This window comes from Schistocerca nitens, chromosome 1 (assembly GCF_023898315.1).
Source record: "Schistocerca nitens isolate TAMUIC-IGC-003100 chromosome 1, iqSchNite1.1, whole genome shotgun sequence".
In the NCBI taxonomy this organism is placed as follows: domain Eukaryota; kingdom Metazoa; phylum Arthropoda; class Insecta; order Orthoptera; family Acrididae; genus Schistocerca; species Schistocerca nitens.
Window position 1 is genome coordinate 529194342 of NC_064614.1, and position 17034 is coordinate 529211375.

General features: G+C 37.0%; 2 protein-coding genes across 4 annotated transcripts in view; one reads left to right on the plus strand and one right to left on the minus strand.

Moving 5' to 3' along the window:
• Nucleotides 1-14568, plus strand: part of LOC126253500 (uncharacterized) — a 267686-nt gene extending 253118 nt beyond the window's left edge. The window contains exons 11-12 of one of the 2 annotated variants that reach the window (XM_049954883.1): nucleotides 7858-7939; nucleotides 12222-14568. In XM_049954883.1, the coding sequence (XP_049810840.1) occupies nucleotides 7858-7939; nucleotides 12222-12549 (410 nt within the window). In that variant the 3' untranslated portion in view covers nucleotides 12550-14568. The remainder of the gene's footprint in view (nucleotides 1-7857; nucleotides 7940-12221) is intronic. The other variant, XM_049954884.1, reaches the window with a different exon arrangement.
• Nucleotides 14569-15011: 443 nt separating this feature from the next.
• LOC126253517 (putative serine protease K12H4.7) overlaps nucleotides 15012-17034 on the minus strand; it is a 108858-nt gene continuing 106835 nt past the window's right edge. For both annotated transcript variants that reach the window (XM_049954903.1, XM_049954894.1), the window contains exon 9: nucleotides 15012-15554. In XM_049954903.1, coding sequence (XP_049810860.1) covers nucleotides 15445-15554 — 110 coding nt within the window. In that variant the 3' untranslated portion in view covers nucleotides 15012-15444. The remainder of the gene's footprint in view (nucleotides 15555-17034) is intronic.

Sequence of the window (17034 nt, forward strand, 5' to 3'; positions counted from 1 at the left end):
TGCAATACATCCTACGTTCCCGAAACCCTCCTGGCCTCAACCTTTGTTAGTCACTGTCCTCACCCATCCAGCCCCCTCCCTGTTCCCATTCAAGCACTACACAGCCATCATTTCACCGCAACACCCAGTCATTTAATTTATTTTTATTTCTCTCCTTTCTGCTACTTATGCCCTCCCCCCTCCGCACCTTCTCTCCTGCCCTCCATCTAAACTGTAACACTTCACTGTCTGCCACTCCCACCATACTATCCCTCCCCTTCCCTGCCCCAGCCTCCTCCTTATCCACACCCAGTTGACACTCCCATCATGCACTGGTGCTGCTGCTTGCACGGTTGTTTCAGTTCTCTGAGACTCCAGACGTGTGTGGAAGTTGCAATTGCGGTTGCGGGCACACGCGCGTGTGTGTGTGTGTGTGTGTACTGCTGACAAAGGTCTTAATGGCTGAAAGCTATAATTGTGTGAATCTTTTTGTTGTGCCTATCGCGACTCAGCACCTCCGCTATATGGTGAGTAGCAACTTTCCTTCTCTGGTATTGTTACATTCCATCCTGGATTTTCCATTGTTTGAAGTACTCTTTATAATGATCTTCTGTTCACCAAATGGAACATTGTACAATTCAAAGCCTTACGCATGGAAGGATAAGGTGTTTCCCACCAGTAGGCATTTCCATGTCAGGAAATGAGGATGGTAGTTACTGCAAATGGACACTTTGGTGAAATGTGCCAAGAAACATGGCCACAGGATCAATACAGATGCCACCCTCGAGGGAGATGCCAGGAACTACGGTGGACAGTGGTTGGCTGCAAATGTGGTGTAGTTTAATCTGCACTTGAGAGGAATGGGGTGTGGGGTGTTCCCCAAAACTCCTGATTTTTTTGTTAAAAGCCAAGCCTTTCCTCAAAGTCTCTTGAATGCCATTAAATATTTCATAGAGAGACCCCACTTGTCTCTTTGAAATGCCCTCTGATGCTCTCTGGTAGCTGCAGCTATCCTACAGACCATATGGCACCAGCATATGTCAGGAATAGCCTGAAGAATTTGGTATCGTTGCTTCGTCAGCATTTATAATCATGTCAATAGCACCTTGTGCACTCCTTCGGTATCCTTCCCTTGACTGTTTTCAAAAGTTGGTTTGGAGGCAAAAGCTTGACAGTTGGCTTTCCAAAGTGACCAGTTTGGTTCATGTTCCATTGGTCAGTGGGTCGAGAAAGAGAGTGATAGGAAATATGAAAGTGGTCACATAGAGGTCGCTGTGAATGAACCACTGGGTTAAGGGTGAGAAGCTCAGGGTGCACACTATAATATCTATGACTGAGTATGTTCCTCAGGTCATACTGGAATGTGTTGCAGCTCCAATATGAAGGAGGTGGGCTTCCAGTTCTGAAATTAGCTGTTCTGTTACTTGGTCCCTGCTCGAAGTGGATTGACAGTCTCATAGAAGATAGTGGGCATTGAAGTCCACCAGTAGGAGCAAGGGTGGAGGCAACTGTTCAACTAGCTCTAACGACTCGTGATATGGTAAAGATTTGTCTGGGAGTAGATAGATATTACATACTGTTATATGAACTGACTGGCACACCCGAACAGCCACAGCTTCTCCAACCCACTTTCAGTCAGCACTAAATTAGTGTCCCTTGATGCCTCAGAATGTATCCTAACAACTGATCCCTTCTTGTCAGGTTGTGCCACAAATTTCTCTTCTGCCAAATTCTATTGATCTACGCACCCAATCTTCAGCATTCTTCTGTAGCACATATTTCTAAAGCTTCTATTCTCTTCTTGTCTAAACTGTTTATCATTCATGTTTCACTTCTATACATGGCTACATTCATAGAAATACGTTCAGAAAAAACTTACTGACACTAAAATCTATATGCAATATTAACAAATTTCTCTTTTTCAGAAACGCTTTTCTTGCCTTTTCCAGTCTACATTTTATATCCTCTCTACTGTGACCATCATCAGTTATTTTGCTGCTCACATATTACTTGAAGTGTCTCATTTCCTAATCTAATTCCCTCAGCATCATCTGATTTAATTCGACTATATTCCATTTTCCTCATTTTGCTTTTGTTGATGTTCATCTCATATCCTCCTTTCAAGACACTGTCCATTCTGTTCAACTGCTCTTCCAAGCCCTTTGCTGTCTCTGACATAATTACAGTGTCATTGCCAAACATCAAACCTCAAAGTTTTTATTTCTTCTCCCTGGACTTTAATTCCTACTCCCAATTTTTCTTTTGTTTCCTTTACTGCTTGCTCAATATAAGATTGAATAACATTGGGGGGATAGGCTACAACCTTGTTTCACTCCATTCACAACCACTGCTTCCTTTCATGCCCCTGAACTCTTATAACTGCCATCTGGTTTCTGTACACTTCCGTATTTTACCCCTGCCACCTTTAGAATTTGAAACAGAGTATTTCGATCAGTATTGTCAAAAGCCTTCTCTAAGTCTACAGAAGCTATAAATGTAGGTTTGCCTTTCCTTAACCTATCTTCTATAAGAATTCATATTGTCAGTATTGCCTCGTGTGTACCTACATTTCTCCGGAATCCAAACTGATCTTTCCTGAGGCGGCTTCTATCAGCTTTTGCATTCTTCTGTAAAGAGTTAGTGTTAGTATTTTGAAGCCATGGCTTATTAAACTGATAGTTCAGTAATTTTCACACCTGTCAGCCCCTGTTTCTTTGGAATTGGAATTATTACATTCTCCTTGAATGTCTGATGGTATTTCACCTGTTCTCATATATCTTGCACACAAGATGGGAGAGTTTTGTCATGGATGGATTTTCCAAGGCTATCAGTAGTTATGCCAGAATGTTGTCTACTCCTGGGGCGTAGTTTTGACTTAGGTCTTTCAGTACTCTGTCAAATTCTTCACGCAGCATCAAATAGCCCATCTCATCTTCATCTAGATCCTCTTCCATTTCCATAATATTGCCCTCAAGTACATCTCCATTATATAGACCCTCTATGCATTCCTTCCTCCTTTCTGCTTTCTCTTCTTTGCTTTGGACTGGTTTTCCGTATGATCTCTTGATATTCATACAGATGGTTCTCTTTTCTCCAAAGGCCTCTTTAATTTTCCTGTAAGCAGCGTCTATCTTACCCCTAGTGATATATGCTTCTACATCCTTACATTTGTTGTCTAGTCATTCCTGCTTAGCATTTTACACCTGACAATCTCATTATCTACATGTTTGTGTTCCCTTTCGCCTGCTTCATTTACTGCATTTTTATATTTTCTCCTTTCATCAATTAAATTCAATATCTCTTGTGTTACCCAAGCATTTCTACTAGCACTCTTCTTTTTACCTACATGATCCTCCGCTGCCTTCACTATTTTATCTCTCACATTACCCAGTCTTCTTCTGCTGTATTCCTTTCACCTGTTCTTGTCAATCGTTCCCTAATGCTCCCTCTAAAATTCTCCACAACTTCTGGTTCTTTCAGTTTATCCAGGTCTCATCCCCTTAAATTCCTAGTTTTTTGCAGTTTTTTCAATTTTAATCTACAGTTCATAACCAGTAAATTGTGGTTAGGATTCAGTTTTTCCATCTGTTTGTAGCATTAGGTCCCAATGGAAGATGACACCTCGAATCCTTTTGAGTTCACTATGAGGAGAGATGGTAACTGTTATACCCCCAAGCTTTTCACAGGCTTCAAGTGCCTGTGATTAGTTAGCATCCAACATTTTGACCAAAAAAGATCCATATCTTCTCTCAACAAAAAACAGTGGTTTTGGCATGGGAAAAGGTTCTCCATCAGATCTGGTGCTTACCAAGAACTAGGCGAACTGTTAACCTCCCAGGCAGCCATGTTGGCATGGCCACCAGTATGGGTGAGTTTGATCTAATTCACTGGTGGTCACCCATGCTGATGCCACTCACTCTGACAGGAGGCTCTCCTTATGGGTGCTAACCTGGCACAGCACAGACTACCTGTCATAGTATCCGTTGCCCAGACTCCCGATGGTCCGGATTATACAGGCGCCTACTCCTCATGATACTTGAGATGGTTACAGCTCAGGCATCATCAGTGTGATCCCTATGTTGTCAGGTAGCTAGAATCATGACGGTACACAATGACCTCCCCATGGAGGACTGGTTGCCGTGCTGGATTCTGGGTGTAAACATAAATCCACTCTAATAGTGGGTGCAAAACATTACAGTGAATGCTGAATAGATTCTCCACAATGTAAGGTGCCCTTCCTCAAATGGCCCACACTTCTGGGAAATTTAGAAAGGAGCAGGACAAACTCTAAAAGATTAGTGGAAGTAATGAAGCCTAAAAGACTGAGGGAAAGATTGTGAAAGGAGCTAAAACTGACAGGTATCCTGATAATAGCCAAGTCCTCGATGTAAAAGCATCACTAAATACAAAACTCCTTTTGCATCGTATGACAGGCAAGGAATAATCATGGGTCTATTCTAGCCCTGATACCCTGGGGGGAGGGGCAGTGGAAGGGGGAGAGGCAAATTCTGGAAACATATTTTGTACTCTACCTCTAAACATGGTTTTGGAATGACTCAACAGCTTCTTGAGGTGATGGAGAAGTCCATGCATTTTTTGTTTAACATAAAGCAACAAAAATAAATCATTTGGAGATAAATCACATGACTACGGACACTGGGACAAAATCAATTGCTTGCTGTGCGACAGTTGGCATCGGTATTATGAAAGATAGATACGATCTTTTTGGTTTTCTTCCCTATTTCCCTAATTACTTGTGGCAAACAAATTATTATATACCATTCAGCATTACCTGTTCTTTGATAATTTGTGGTAAGGACATGTTTCAAGCATGGGTATATAGTCTATACCAATGTCGCAACATGTCCAATGTAACCTTGGTTGGTTTCGGTTTATTTTGGAATACACCAAATAGTTGACTGCCACTTGGTTTCCACCTCATACAACTACACGCAAATTTAGTCTCCTGCTACAACGTTTATACAGACATCACAAGTACTCAATCAAATTTTTTGAGCATTTTTTTTGCACCAATTGAGACAAGTCTGTTTTTGAGCTTCAGTCAAACTGCGTGCAATCCCTCAGGAACTGTTACTTTTGACAGCTAAAATTCATGCCAAATTGAATGTACTTCAGTCTTCAATTTTCCAGATGCCCCTATCTCACTGTAAGTCATATGTCGTTCATCTTTAATAATGTTGCGCACAACGCTGAATTTGGCTGACCTTCAGGGACTTCATTGCTGGCAGTAACACAATTGCAAAAAATTCTGCAAACAAATTGCAAACAGTCTTTTCTGAATATGACTGATTATCAAAACTTTAACACACCAATTCAAAGCATTCTGAGTTGGGCCTCAACAAAAATTTTAATAGAATATTCAACAAAAACATTCACATGAAATTTCCATTTTTTTCACAACACTTTTTTGAAAACTCACTGTAAATTAACTATTTGTCCAATTTATGATCTGCGATTTTTTTTAACAGTAACAGATGACAACTTTTAAAACAATAGCAATAGGATACCTCAAGGGCTCCATATGGTGGTCATTTACAAAAATTGAAGAGCTACCCTCATTTTTTTTTCCAGTCAGCTTTTTTTGTTTGATTTGATTGTTGAGAAGAAAAAAGTCTACAGATTTTGTTCCAGCACACATATATTGCGAAATCACACACTAGTTTTATTTGCAATAATTACACAGATGTTATAAGATTTCTTAAGGAATGTATTGTAGCATCACCAGGCAATATAGAATGTAAACTTCACACACATGAATATGGAAGATTGTAAGTCTTCTGTAATAGTTCTGCAAAGTTTTAATTAACAAACAAATGCACACTTGTACTTGAATTTTTCACAGTTACACTATAGCACTTTAGCAAATAATACTATACATAATTATTATGCACTGTATTTGAGAGGAGTAAGATTCAAATTTCCATGCCTACATCCAGATTCAGAGCACTTCATCCAAAAGATATGAATCCTGGTTTGAATACTATGGTCTGGCTTTTCGCATAAGTCGGAAGTATCCACAACAATAATAGAAGACCATATGTAGTGAACAGTGATTAATTCATCAGTAACTTAACTTACTACTCATCAAATTAGGGAACAGGAGACACATCAAGAATTAGGAATACAATTCACTTGCATAAAATTATAAACAACAAGGTGAACAGCAGTCTAAAGTCAATATTCTTTCATGAGTATAATGTCAGTTTTACATATTAATGCTAATTATCAATGATTTCTTGGTTAAATAATCAGACCATGCTTCTTGAACTCTTCCAGTGAGTAGAAACATTTCTGTAGCAAGGTCATACAGCTTCTTTTTCAGTAGTCTTATTAATTTCATGCTCATCTTTAGCCTAGTGAAGATTTTCATTCGTATACATTGGGAAGTCTGTTAGTTGAGCAGAAAGCAGAAAATTATCTTTGTTCTTTGTGTTATGCAAATGATCAAAATGAATTTCAATGAATAATTCTGGAATGCTGTATAAAAATAAATGCATAGGGAGGGGACTGTTAAAAGTTCCAGTTTTAAATAAAGGATAAAATGATTCTGTCACTTCAATAGTGTGACAACTTTTATATTTAGATGGATGGTAGTACAGATCAAAACTTGAAAAAAATTACCTGTAAACACTGGCTCTAAAATGCACATCTTAAGAACTACAAGCACTTGTTCAGTAGAAAAGATGTTTTTCTCAGTAGTGTAGGTGAACAAGCTCTAAGGTATCAATTTTATTGGATATTTTTTCATGTTTCCATCCATACTACCACCTCTCAAAATATGGAACACTTTTTATTTTATTTTATAATGCACTGTAATACTAGAATTGTCCCGCAACTTTGACTGCATGTAAATGCATGAACATTTGCTATCTGCATTTTTGTGGCATAAACATTTAAGAAATGACAGAATCCATATTATTATTATTATTATTATTATTATTATTATTAATAATTACAATGTACGCCTGTAAGGCCGCAGCCATCAGCAAACTTTTGAAACTAAGATTATGTTAACCACGCACAAGGCAGGACTGTTTTTGCACATACTATGTGGACCTGAACAGTTTCAGAAATAATGCACTAAGCAAACCATATTTCAAATTTTGAAGTATTAATCCTTTGATCTGTTCAGTTCTCTTTCAACACTCTTTCATACTTTCCTTTTATTTCTTATATTTTTCTCTGTTCAAGTCCTCACTCTGTTACATGTATTTCACTTCTGAATTTTTGTGTGATTAGAGATCTGTAATTTGAATCTTAAATATTGAACGCCAATGTTTTTTTATTACTTTGTTGTCCTGCATATCTTTCCTGGCTGTCAACCATTTATAACTCTTTACTTGATTCCTTGTTCTTTTGGTTTTTCCTCTGAGTAAGTATGAAAGTAACATATTCAACACATAGTCCCCTTCCTCCCCATTTGTCTATTTGCTCTATTCTTGACTGTTCTGATCCCATCAATTAGTAAGTATGCATAGACTAATTTTTTGATCAATTTTCTGTATGGCATTACAAAAAAGAACCTTTACTTATTTGGAGCAATCAAGTGTACATTAACAGAGAGAAGTAACTACAGTTAATTATATCAGATACCTATACTGACATGTAAAACATCTACAAACAAATGTACTTGCTTGACTTGCCAAACAAACAATGTATTTTTTTAATTTGAAATACCTCCCCCCACCCCCTTCTTACACACACACACACACACACACACACACACACACACACACACACGGAGACAGACAGACATGCAGAGAGAGAGAGAGAGAGAGAGAGAGAGAGAGAGAGAGAGAGAGAGAGAAATTGAAATTGTAGATAACACAAACTTTTAATTATGTTTTTATTTTACAGGTGCCATAATAGCCCTTGGTGTATTTGGTGGTTTTGTATTTTTAGCAGCAGTTGTTACTACTATAGTCATCCTTGTAAGAAGGTATGGTATTTTCTTTTGAATTACAGCTATTTTGTGTGCTTGAAAATCTTTCATGTTTTCCATACCACATCCTAATTTTCCAACATAATTTTTTTCAGATTTTCTTCCATTTAAAATAAGTAATAATTGCATTACTCTAGCATTATATTCGACATTTCTGTAATCAAAATTAACTCTTTGTTGCTGTTGATATGGCTGTATTTATAAATTATCTTGGTTGGGGCTTTAGTATCTTAATGTCTTAAACTATGGACTCATACTGTCTTTCTTATTACTTATGTCCTCTTGTGAATTATCTCCACTAAACTACAATCTAAGCATACTTTTTATGAAATCACTTCACTTTTAAATTTAACTTGTGAGATTCTGCCATCTTCTGTAGTACTAATACATGCCATTTTTCTTTATATTCTTTATAAACAAAATGATGATAAAGCTTGGTGCAGTAAATCACATCTTGTAAACTATAAAGGAATCTGACCACATAACCTTACATTAATTACTATTACTTCTACTTTCCAATGTATTTGACTGTCTATCAATTTTAAGTGCTTTCTTCATTACAACTTGCTTTCATAAGCTTTTATTGGTTTGTTTTTGTGTTCTGTCTTCTGCATAATGCATATTGAGACAAAAGAAACTGGGCACTTGGAATGGAAAGGGCAAGTAGGTCAGCTTGCTTTTAACAAGATAATGTGAAATGATACATCTCAACACTAGGTTCGAATCAGCAACAAAAATATTTTGTTTGCTTACTACATTATTTGCTTCACTTCTGGTCTCCCACATTCTTCTCTTGCTCCCCCTCTCAAAAATTCTAGTATTTTTCTATGTTCTCCATTTTACTCCACGCCAAGACAGAACTGTTATATTTTCTGTACACTCTTTTGTCTATTACATTAGTTTCACAGAAAGGAGTTATTTTCCTATTATAAGGACAATAAAGGCACCCAGTTTCTATTTTGCCTATTTTCTTTGCTTTAATCAGTTTTGTTAAAACAGTGGCAGAATTTCTGTATCCATTTACGAACGTTTTGTTTTCCGCATCTCATCAAAGCCATAAGCATGATCATGACTACAATCCAATCCATCATTTCTTTTCCTTCATTCTAATTTCAATTTCATTTTGTTAAATATTAAATATAAGAATATTAATTTTTCTAGGATTTTCAAAATCCAGTGTCTCCCTGCCTGTCTAATCACCATCACCTATCAACTAACCTTAGGCCCTTATTATTGTTCTAGTGGCAAGAAAAATACTCTCCCTCCTGCACGAACTATGCCGTCTAGATGGTACACACTCCTCGCTCTGCCTTTTCCCGATCAGCAGGTGGGACGACGTGAATTCTCTCGTGGCTATCGCAACCGTGCTGGCTATTTCTCAAACCCAATATAAGTGCAGCAGCTAGCAACTTCTTGTGCCTGTTAAGTGAGGTACAGTACAAGCACTTTTTTCAGCTATTCTGCCTGTCTGCACTTACCCTTTATATTGCACATTTCATGTGCCACTTTTCATTGGTGTAGGCCTTTTTATTGTGGCCGTATATACTAAAAAAGTTCACTTTCCCACTTTATTTTCAGAAACCCAAATGTTCAGATTCAAAAGTTAGTGCTTACATTGCTTGGAATCACTTACTACTCACATATCACAAGGACAGACATTATGAGTGCCTGTCCTGGAATGACAGAAGTTATAGTTTGGTGCACTGTGCTGGGGTGGTCAGGGGGTGGGGGGAATATATAAGGGAGAAGCAGTGGGGTTACAAGGAGGACAGTGTAGAAATATCACAAAAGAATTCACGACTAGCAGTTGTTAAAGTTTGGATAAACTTGTAGTATGTTGCTGAAAGCATAGACAGTTAATACTAAGGTCTGAACCCTTTTCTGTATGTAGCACAGTAAAAGTGTGTGTCTTCTCTTTAAAAAAAAAAAATGGTTTCTTGCTTCCAGAGACATTCTCAATCCACTTTTAATGAGTGGATAATAAAAAACACCAACATACCTCACTAAGGAATAAAATGGGTTTATTTTCTTATGATTGGGGTGGGGGCGGAGATCTTTTTTTTTTTTTTTTTTTTTTTTTTTATGAGCTATGAGGGTGCCAAGAATTTGGCAAGCTTAATTCCTTTGCTTTTATGGATGCTTCACAATTGAACGCTTGTGTTTGATTATGGGATGACACTTTCTACTCTGTTTTCCTGAATGGAATTACAGAACATGTGGATTTCATCATAAAGATATTACCATTATTTTTTATATTATACTGTGAAAGTAAGACATTCCACAAATAAAATCAGTTGAAGTCCAATTTAATGAACAAAATTCCTGAGTTATTTTAGAAATTGTAGTGGCAGTAACACACAAAACAACACTCATTGAAAACGCTTTACTTATTAGCTTTGAAACTTATCAAGGAAAAGAGATTTCAAGTTACAGGGGAAAAATTAATTGGTCTATTTACCCCTCAGTACTGCTTCTGCCAGAAACCTCATATCTTATCTGAATTACTGCTGGTTTTATTTTCATGTTACAGAAGTACACTGTCTGCAAAACTATCACTGGCCTATTGCTCTAGTACGCTGGATGTAAGGAAACTTTTCCAGGACACCTTAAAAAAGTTGTGACTGTCTGCACTTAGCTGCATGTCAACTGTGGTTTTTTTTTTCTGGTCATGCCTTTCACACACACACTTCAGTCTTCTAAAATGAAAATAAAAATCAATGTCTAAACTACATATGAAGATAAAACATGGTATTCAATATAAAACATATTCCACTGCATGGATGTAGCTTTGTTTAATCCCATTTAATCTTCCTCTTCCTCTTCTTCTTCTTCTTCTTCTTCTTCCACTTTATAGAGTAGGCTTACGGCGTGTTCCATCTTTGCTGAAGCCATCTGTTCCTCCCACTTAGCTGTGCTTGTAATTATATTTTCTGACATGACACACAACAATAAATAAATAAATAAGTAAAGGGCAACAGAGTTTCAACATCCCACTGACAATGGGGTCCTTACACATGGGGTACATTCTTGGGTTGGCTAGGGCTGGAAAAGAGATTTGGAAGTGCCCTTCTGAAAGGACATAGCTTAGCATTTGCCTTAAGCAATAAATGGAAACCATAGAAAACCTACATTTTCATGACTGGATGAGGACTTGAACCACACTTGTTCCAACTATGAGCATAGTATATTTGAAGATAGTAACTGCTCTCAAAAGAACAGATACCATTGATGACCATGCAGCTTCTCTAGAATAAATGATAATTAATTGAAACCCTCAGCTACCGACAGGTGTTGTTGATATACCTTGATGGGGACAGCTGAAAATGACTCGAACCCGGGATCTCCTGCTTACATGGCAGACGCTCTATCCATCTGAGCCACCGAGGACACAGATGAATAGAGAGACTGCAGGGACTTATCCCTTGCACGCTTCCCGTGAGACCCACATTCCCAACTGTCCACAATCTACATACATAATGTACCTAATAGATATTTGCCCATCCACTCATTACTCACGCACACTAAGGTGACGATACCTGTAAGAGTTCGGGCAACCTGTGCGCATTCGCACAGACAAAGGTCAATGGCGGAGTAGCCTTTAACTATATATGAAGTTAGTAGTAACTGCTCTCGAAAGAACAGATGTGGGTCTCATGGGAAGCGTGCAAGGGATAAGTCCCTGCAGTCGTGCTATTCATCTGTGTCCTCGGTGGCTCAGATGGATAGAGCGTCTGCCATGTAAGCAAGAGATCCCAGGCTTGAGTCCTGGTCAGGGCACACATTTTTAGCTGTCCCCATTGAGGTATATCAACACCTGTTGGCAGCTGAGGGTTTCAATTAATTATAATTTATGAGTATAGCACCTTAACAACTACCACACTTCCCCCAGTATGACATACCATGAACTGTTGCAAATCTCTGCTGGTCAACAAGTCCTCTGCATAATGAGTGCTTAAAAATAACCACTTATATTTAAAGTAGACAAAAAGCTACTTTGGCCACAGTAATACAAGATATAAATATCAACAGCTTATAACTGTTTTGTCTATAAATACTAAAACAAATTTTGGGCCCAATCAGACACTGAAATTTATTTCATCTTCAATCAGGTGGTGTGTAATTAGAACACAACCTACTCGTAAGCTTTCCAAATAACACTAGTTGTGACCTTCATGCACTTCAGATTTACAAAATATGAATTTTTGACGTAAATTTTTAAAAAATCTCCCCATTACCAATAATATATGAGATACTTATCTGTGACTATTTACTTACACAGGAGCCACAGTACTAAACATTATCGACATAGAGCCTCACCTGATTGCAACACAGTAGCATCATTTGACTCATCAGGCTCAGAGAGTCGTGGTGGGCTCAATCGTTACTATCGCCAAGCATGGGAAAATCTGCATCAAACAGCAGCTGGGCACGATCCACTGAGGCGCAAAGAAACATTGGATGAGCCAACTGGTTACCGGGAAGGTCTACGTGATGGCAGTGAACTAGTTGTAACTGATGTGGCTCCAAAACCTTCAGCCGTAGCTGCTGCAGCTGCTGAGAAGAGACGACATCACCACCATCATCACCACCACAGGCCACGGTACTGAGCCTATCATCCTGGCACAGGGAGCCTCTTCAGTGGAGCTCCTAGCTGCCATGCTCAATCAGTATATTTTGCAATAGAAGATTTACCATTTTCTTCTGTTACGAATGTGTGGATGCACTGATATAAGCATCTTTAAACATTTCTGCTGAACTGGAGGAGAATCATCTTCGTATCAGCTACTCGCTCTTATGTCCCAGTCACATAACTGAATACAGAAGTAGCTGAAGTGACAACATTCCAAGTAAATACATCCATTGGAGTGGTTTCCACCTTTTGATCTACATGTATTTACTGTTACGCAGTAACATTTTTCAACCAGGTAGTTTTATGTCTAAAAAAGCTTAATGCACAAATCAAGATAAAATTAATTTATTTGGAGTGTTTGGTAAAGTCCTCTCTTCTACACAACTGCTTTATTATAATAAACCAATTTATGTACTATAAACAAAGTTAAGTCAAACTTAACAATATTGAGTCTCACGTGCTAGCTGGTGAAACTGTACAGTATTATCAAGATCACTGAATACCTTTAGATGTCTATTATATCTGTGTGAAGATGCACAAGTGAAAAAGTGAATATATATGTAGTATATAAACAGAGGACTCCTGACTTAAAGTTTACCAGACCTAGGTAGAAAGAAATGTATTTTATTTTTGTTGATTAATACAAATGTTATTTACTTCTGAATAGACTGTGTTACCTTGTATAGTACTGCTTTATAATTCATCTGTAAAATGTGATATGTTCACGAACACATGTCAGCTGTAAATTTTGTTCTTGATCACACAAATCCTACACCAAGGCAGAAACTATGTAACTATATGAAGCCTTGAGCTTTCTCCTCCAAGTGAATACGTTTTTTGTCTTTGCCATTTCTGCATGCAAAATGCATTTGCACCCAAAACTTTATTTATGTGCCAGAGCTAACAGCATATAAAATGTAACATTACTTTTACCCACAAAAATAATTTTGACAATCACGATGAACTCTTCTTGTGTCAGTATAGTCTTCTTATGAAACTGAGTTAATTTATAGAATATACCTGGAAATGTGTGTACATTGTGTTCCTTATAATTTTGGGAACACAAGTAGCAGTACTGATAACACACCATATTTCCTTTCAGAACGCATTTAACACACTCATTTTTGGTAACATTAAGTTAGTACCACAAAGACATTTTGTATTATTCTTAAAATACTATTATGGATCACACTGCTATCTTAATTAGCATCTCCCCCCCTTGTGAAACCACTTTCTACGGTCATTTAAGCATCACACAGAAAATGCAGATTTAAGTACACTTCACAATAGGAAAGAATACGCCACAGTATTATTGTTAAATGTAACTCAAATGCTATTACTGGTAGCTATGACAATGTGCCATCCAAAATCTGTGTGCATATTAACCAAAAGTAAACTCAACTGGATATCAATTTCCTATAGTACAATGATACAAAACTTTTTCTATTAATGATTCCCTTGGCCTTTCCTTGTAATGTTTACAACTAGTTTATGACTAAAAATTAAGGAATGGCCGACGAGACTCATAACTGTTTCCCATGAGTTGTTTTTATGGATGCAGCTTTATGGCTAATATGGTTTGTAGAGAAGCTGGTATGACAATACTATTAAAAGATTGACCACTTGTGATTTATCAATGCCTGTTACAAGATCCATACTATAAATATACTGTATAAAGTGTTTATATGCTGAAATATACTACCAGGTCTTTATAATATGATCCAGTGCAATTCATGTAGTTCATTCCATTTTGTGTAACTTTATGGTTTCAATCAATACATTACTGATGTAGCTTCAAATGAGGACTGGTTTCATAAACTGTTGAAATATGACCACAAAATATACTAGTACATACCATTTGTTCATCTACAATCTTTTCTTATGTGCTGTGAACCAAATATTTTTAATGATCTCTGAAAATTTGGTTTCCACAAACTTTTTTACCGTAATTATTCTATGGTCAAAACTGAGGTCTTCCTTTTTATGCACCAACAAACAAAATGAACACAAAGCATCATTTTAAAGATTTTTTATTTTACTTTATTGTACATTATTCAATTGTTTCTTGTACATTATAATCCACTGGTATGATACAGACCATAAAGCATTACTAAGTGAAAATAGTTCTTTCAAAAATACTTAATCCTGTTGGTAGTTGTATTTATCATCTTAACTGTCAAAACTTTATTATAAATTATTTGTATCTCTCATGAATTCAAATAGAATTATATATAAAATAGTCAAATATTAAAATAAATGAGTACTTATTAGAAGCACAAGTGTATGCCAACACCCCCCCTCCCCCCCCCCCACACACACACACACAGGGAGAGGGAGAGGTGTGTGTGAGAGAGTGAGTGAGAGAGAGAGAGAGAGAGAGAGAGAGAGAGAGAGAGAGACCTGGGGAGGTGGGGGCAGGGAGCAATAAAAATTAAATAATTGCAGTTTTTCTTATTACTTTAATATGAATCCATATACATACGTAAATCACTGTCACAACCTGCATCTGGTAGTTTAACACCAAATTTTTTTTTCAGTGATTCATAGTATATTATTTCATTCTTTCCATTAATGGAAACTGAGGAAATTATCTTTGGCTTAAAAGAACATGCAGATTATTTATTGACTTCAAATATCAAAATATCACAGCTCTGTCTTTGCAGACAAGTAACAGAGAGCATGCAGGCAACGGACAATGAATTTCATGCACCAAGAATCTGTGCAGTCTAATTCTCCAGAAAAAAAAAGAAAAAAAAAAGTTTGCCAAAATAATTACAAAAGCTTTTTTCATCCATAGTCTAAGCATTCACTTTTACTGCAGATGCTCCACCAGAAGCCATTCACCAAACATTCTTCGACCAGTTACTCAATCCTAGTGCAGCAGCCACTTGCCTATGAGATTTCCAACCTTCTTCCTTGCTGCTACAAGCTGCGGAGGATCATTTGGGGCACTGGGGTACATATTTGCACAATGTGCAGTTCCTGCAATGACATTTTGCACGTGAGAATGACAGCAAAATCTATTATAGTAAATCTAGAGAGACTGTTTATGTGGTAGGTAGATAAACAAGCAATTTCCACACTTTGAATTAATATGCAATATTATGCACATACTGCACAAATAAGGCTGGCACAGTTTGAAGTTTTCAAAAAGTGTTCATTCCTTCTTTAAAGAAATAAGAGGAAAAAGGAAAACAAAGGATCTAGACGGTTGGAGACATAGCAAAAATGAGAATTAGCTCTAGTCTATGATTAACAAGTGCCCTAACTGGACTAGCATTTTCTTCACTGTCTCCTCAGTCTTTGGACATTTTTCCCCTAACCTCCTCCTCAATTTCTTGACACAGAATCTCCAATAACACTCAAAATGAATATTTCACCTTCCTTAAAGATAAGACGATAATTTTAGCAGCGAAAGTCTCATCTGGTTACTCACTTTAGAAAAGGCTATGACAATTACATCATCTTTTATGAAGTTTATTTAATATGTTACTGGAGGAAAAATTAAAAATGATCCTCGTTAAATTAATTTGATCACCCCAAACAACTAGAAGTAGATATAAACTTTAAAATAATGACTTAAGTTTGGATATGTTTTTTCATGGCAATATCATGTGTATATAACGGAAGCAATAAGTAGGAACCTGAAAAATTTAGATGTGCAAATTCTGCCTCAAAATGTAAAAAGTGAATTTATGCAATAAATGTTGTACCACAGCAAACTGTATCCAGCTGAACTATTTTGCCACACACAGTTTGAAACAACTTTATTTTCTGCATACAGGTATTGAAACAGTAACCAATTTTCAGTTACTAGTGTTGCACAACACCTACCAAAGCACAATTTGGAAAGAAAATCTGTTAAGAATGTGTGCCCAAAACAAAGAGTGCACACAACATACTAGTGTGGTTGATAATTGCACACTTGTCCCACATCAAAAAATGGGCAGTTGAATGGTCTACATAAGATACATGGCACATATGTCAACGTAGGGCTTAACATCTTACAAGGAGATGTCTGCAGTGGTGGGATTGACTTTTTAAAAACCATATTAGTTAAGATCTCAGGCATTACACACTGCACCAATTCACCCTAGTGGGCCCTCGTTTCCGAGTAACTGATGAAAAAAAATATTTCGTAATTTTGTGTGGCACTCAATAGCATTAAAACATTTGTGCTACAGAATGTGGCTGTGTGGTGTAATGCTCAATATAATAGCTTCACATGCAGTAAGCGATTTTTTTTTTACTTTGATCATCATTTTTATTCAGGTAACTGATTTAAGTGTAATTTCTATTTCCATTTTTTTGGTCACATAATTTTAATCATAGTACCAACATCTTCATTTTCTCTCATTTTTCTTCCTACTGTTGTTCTTCCACTTGAAATCTTTGTTCTTGTGCTTTTAATTAACTTTATGTATTCATTTTGATTAAATTTCTTTTATCACCCTGTTTTTTA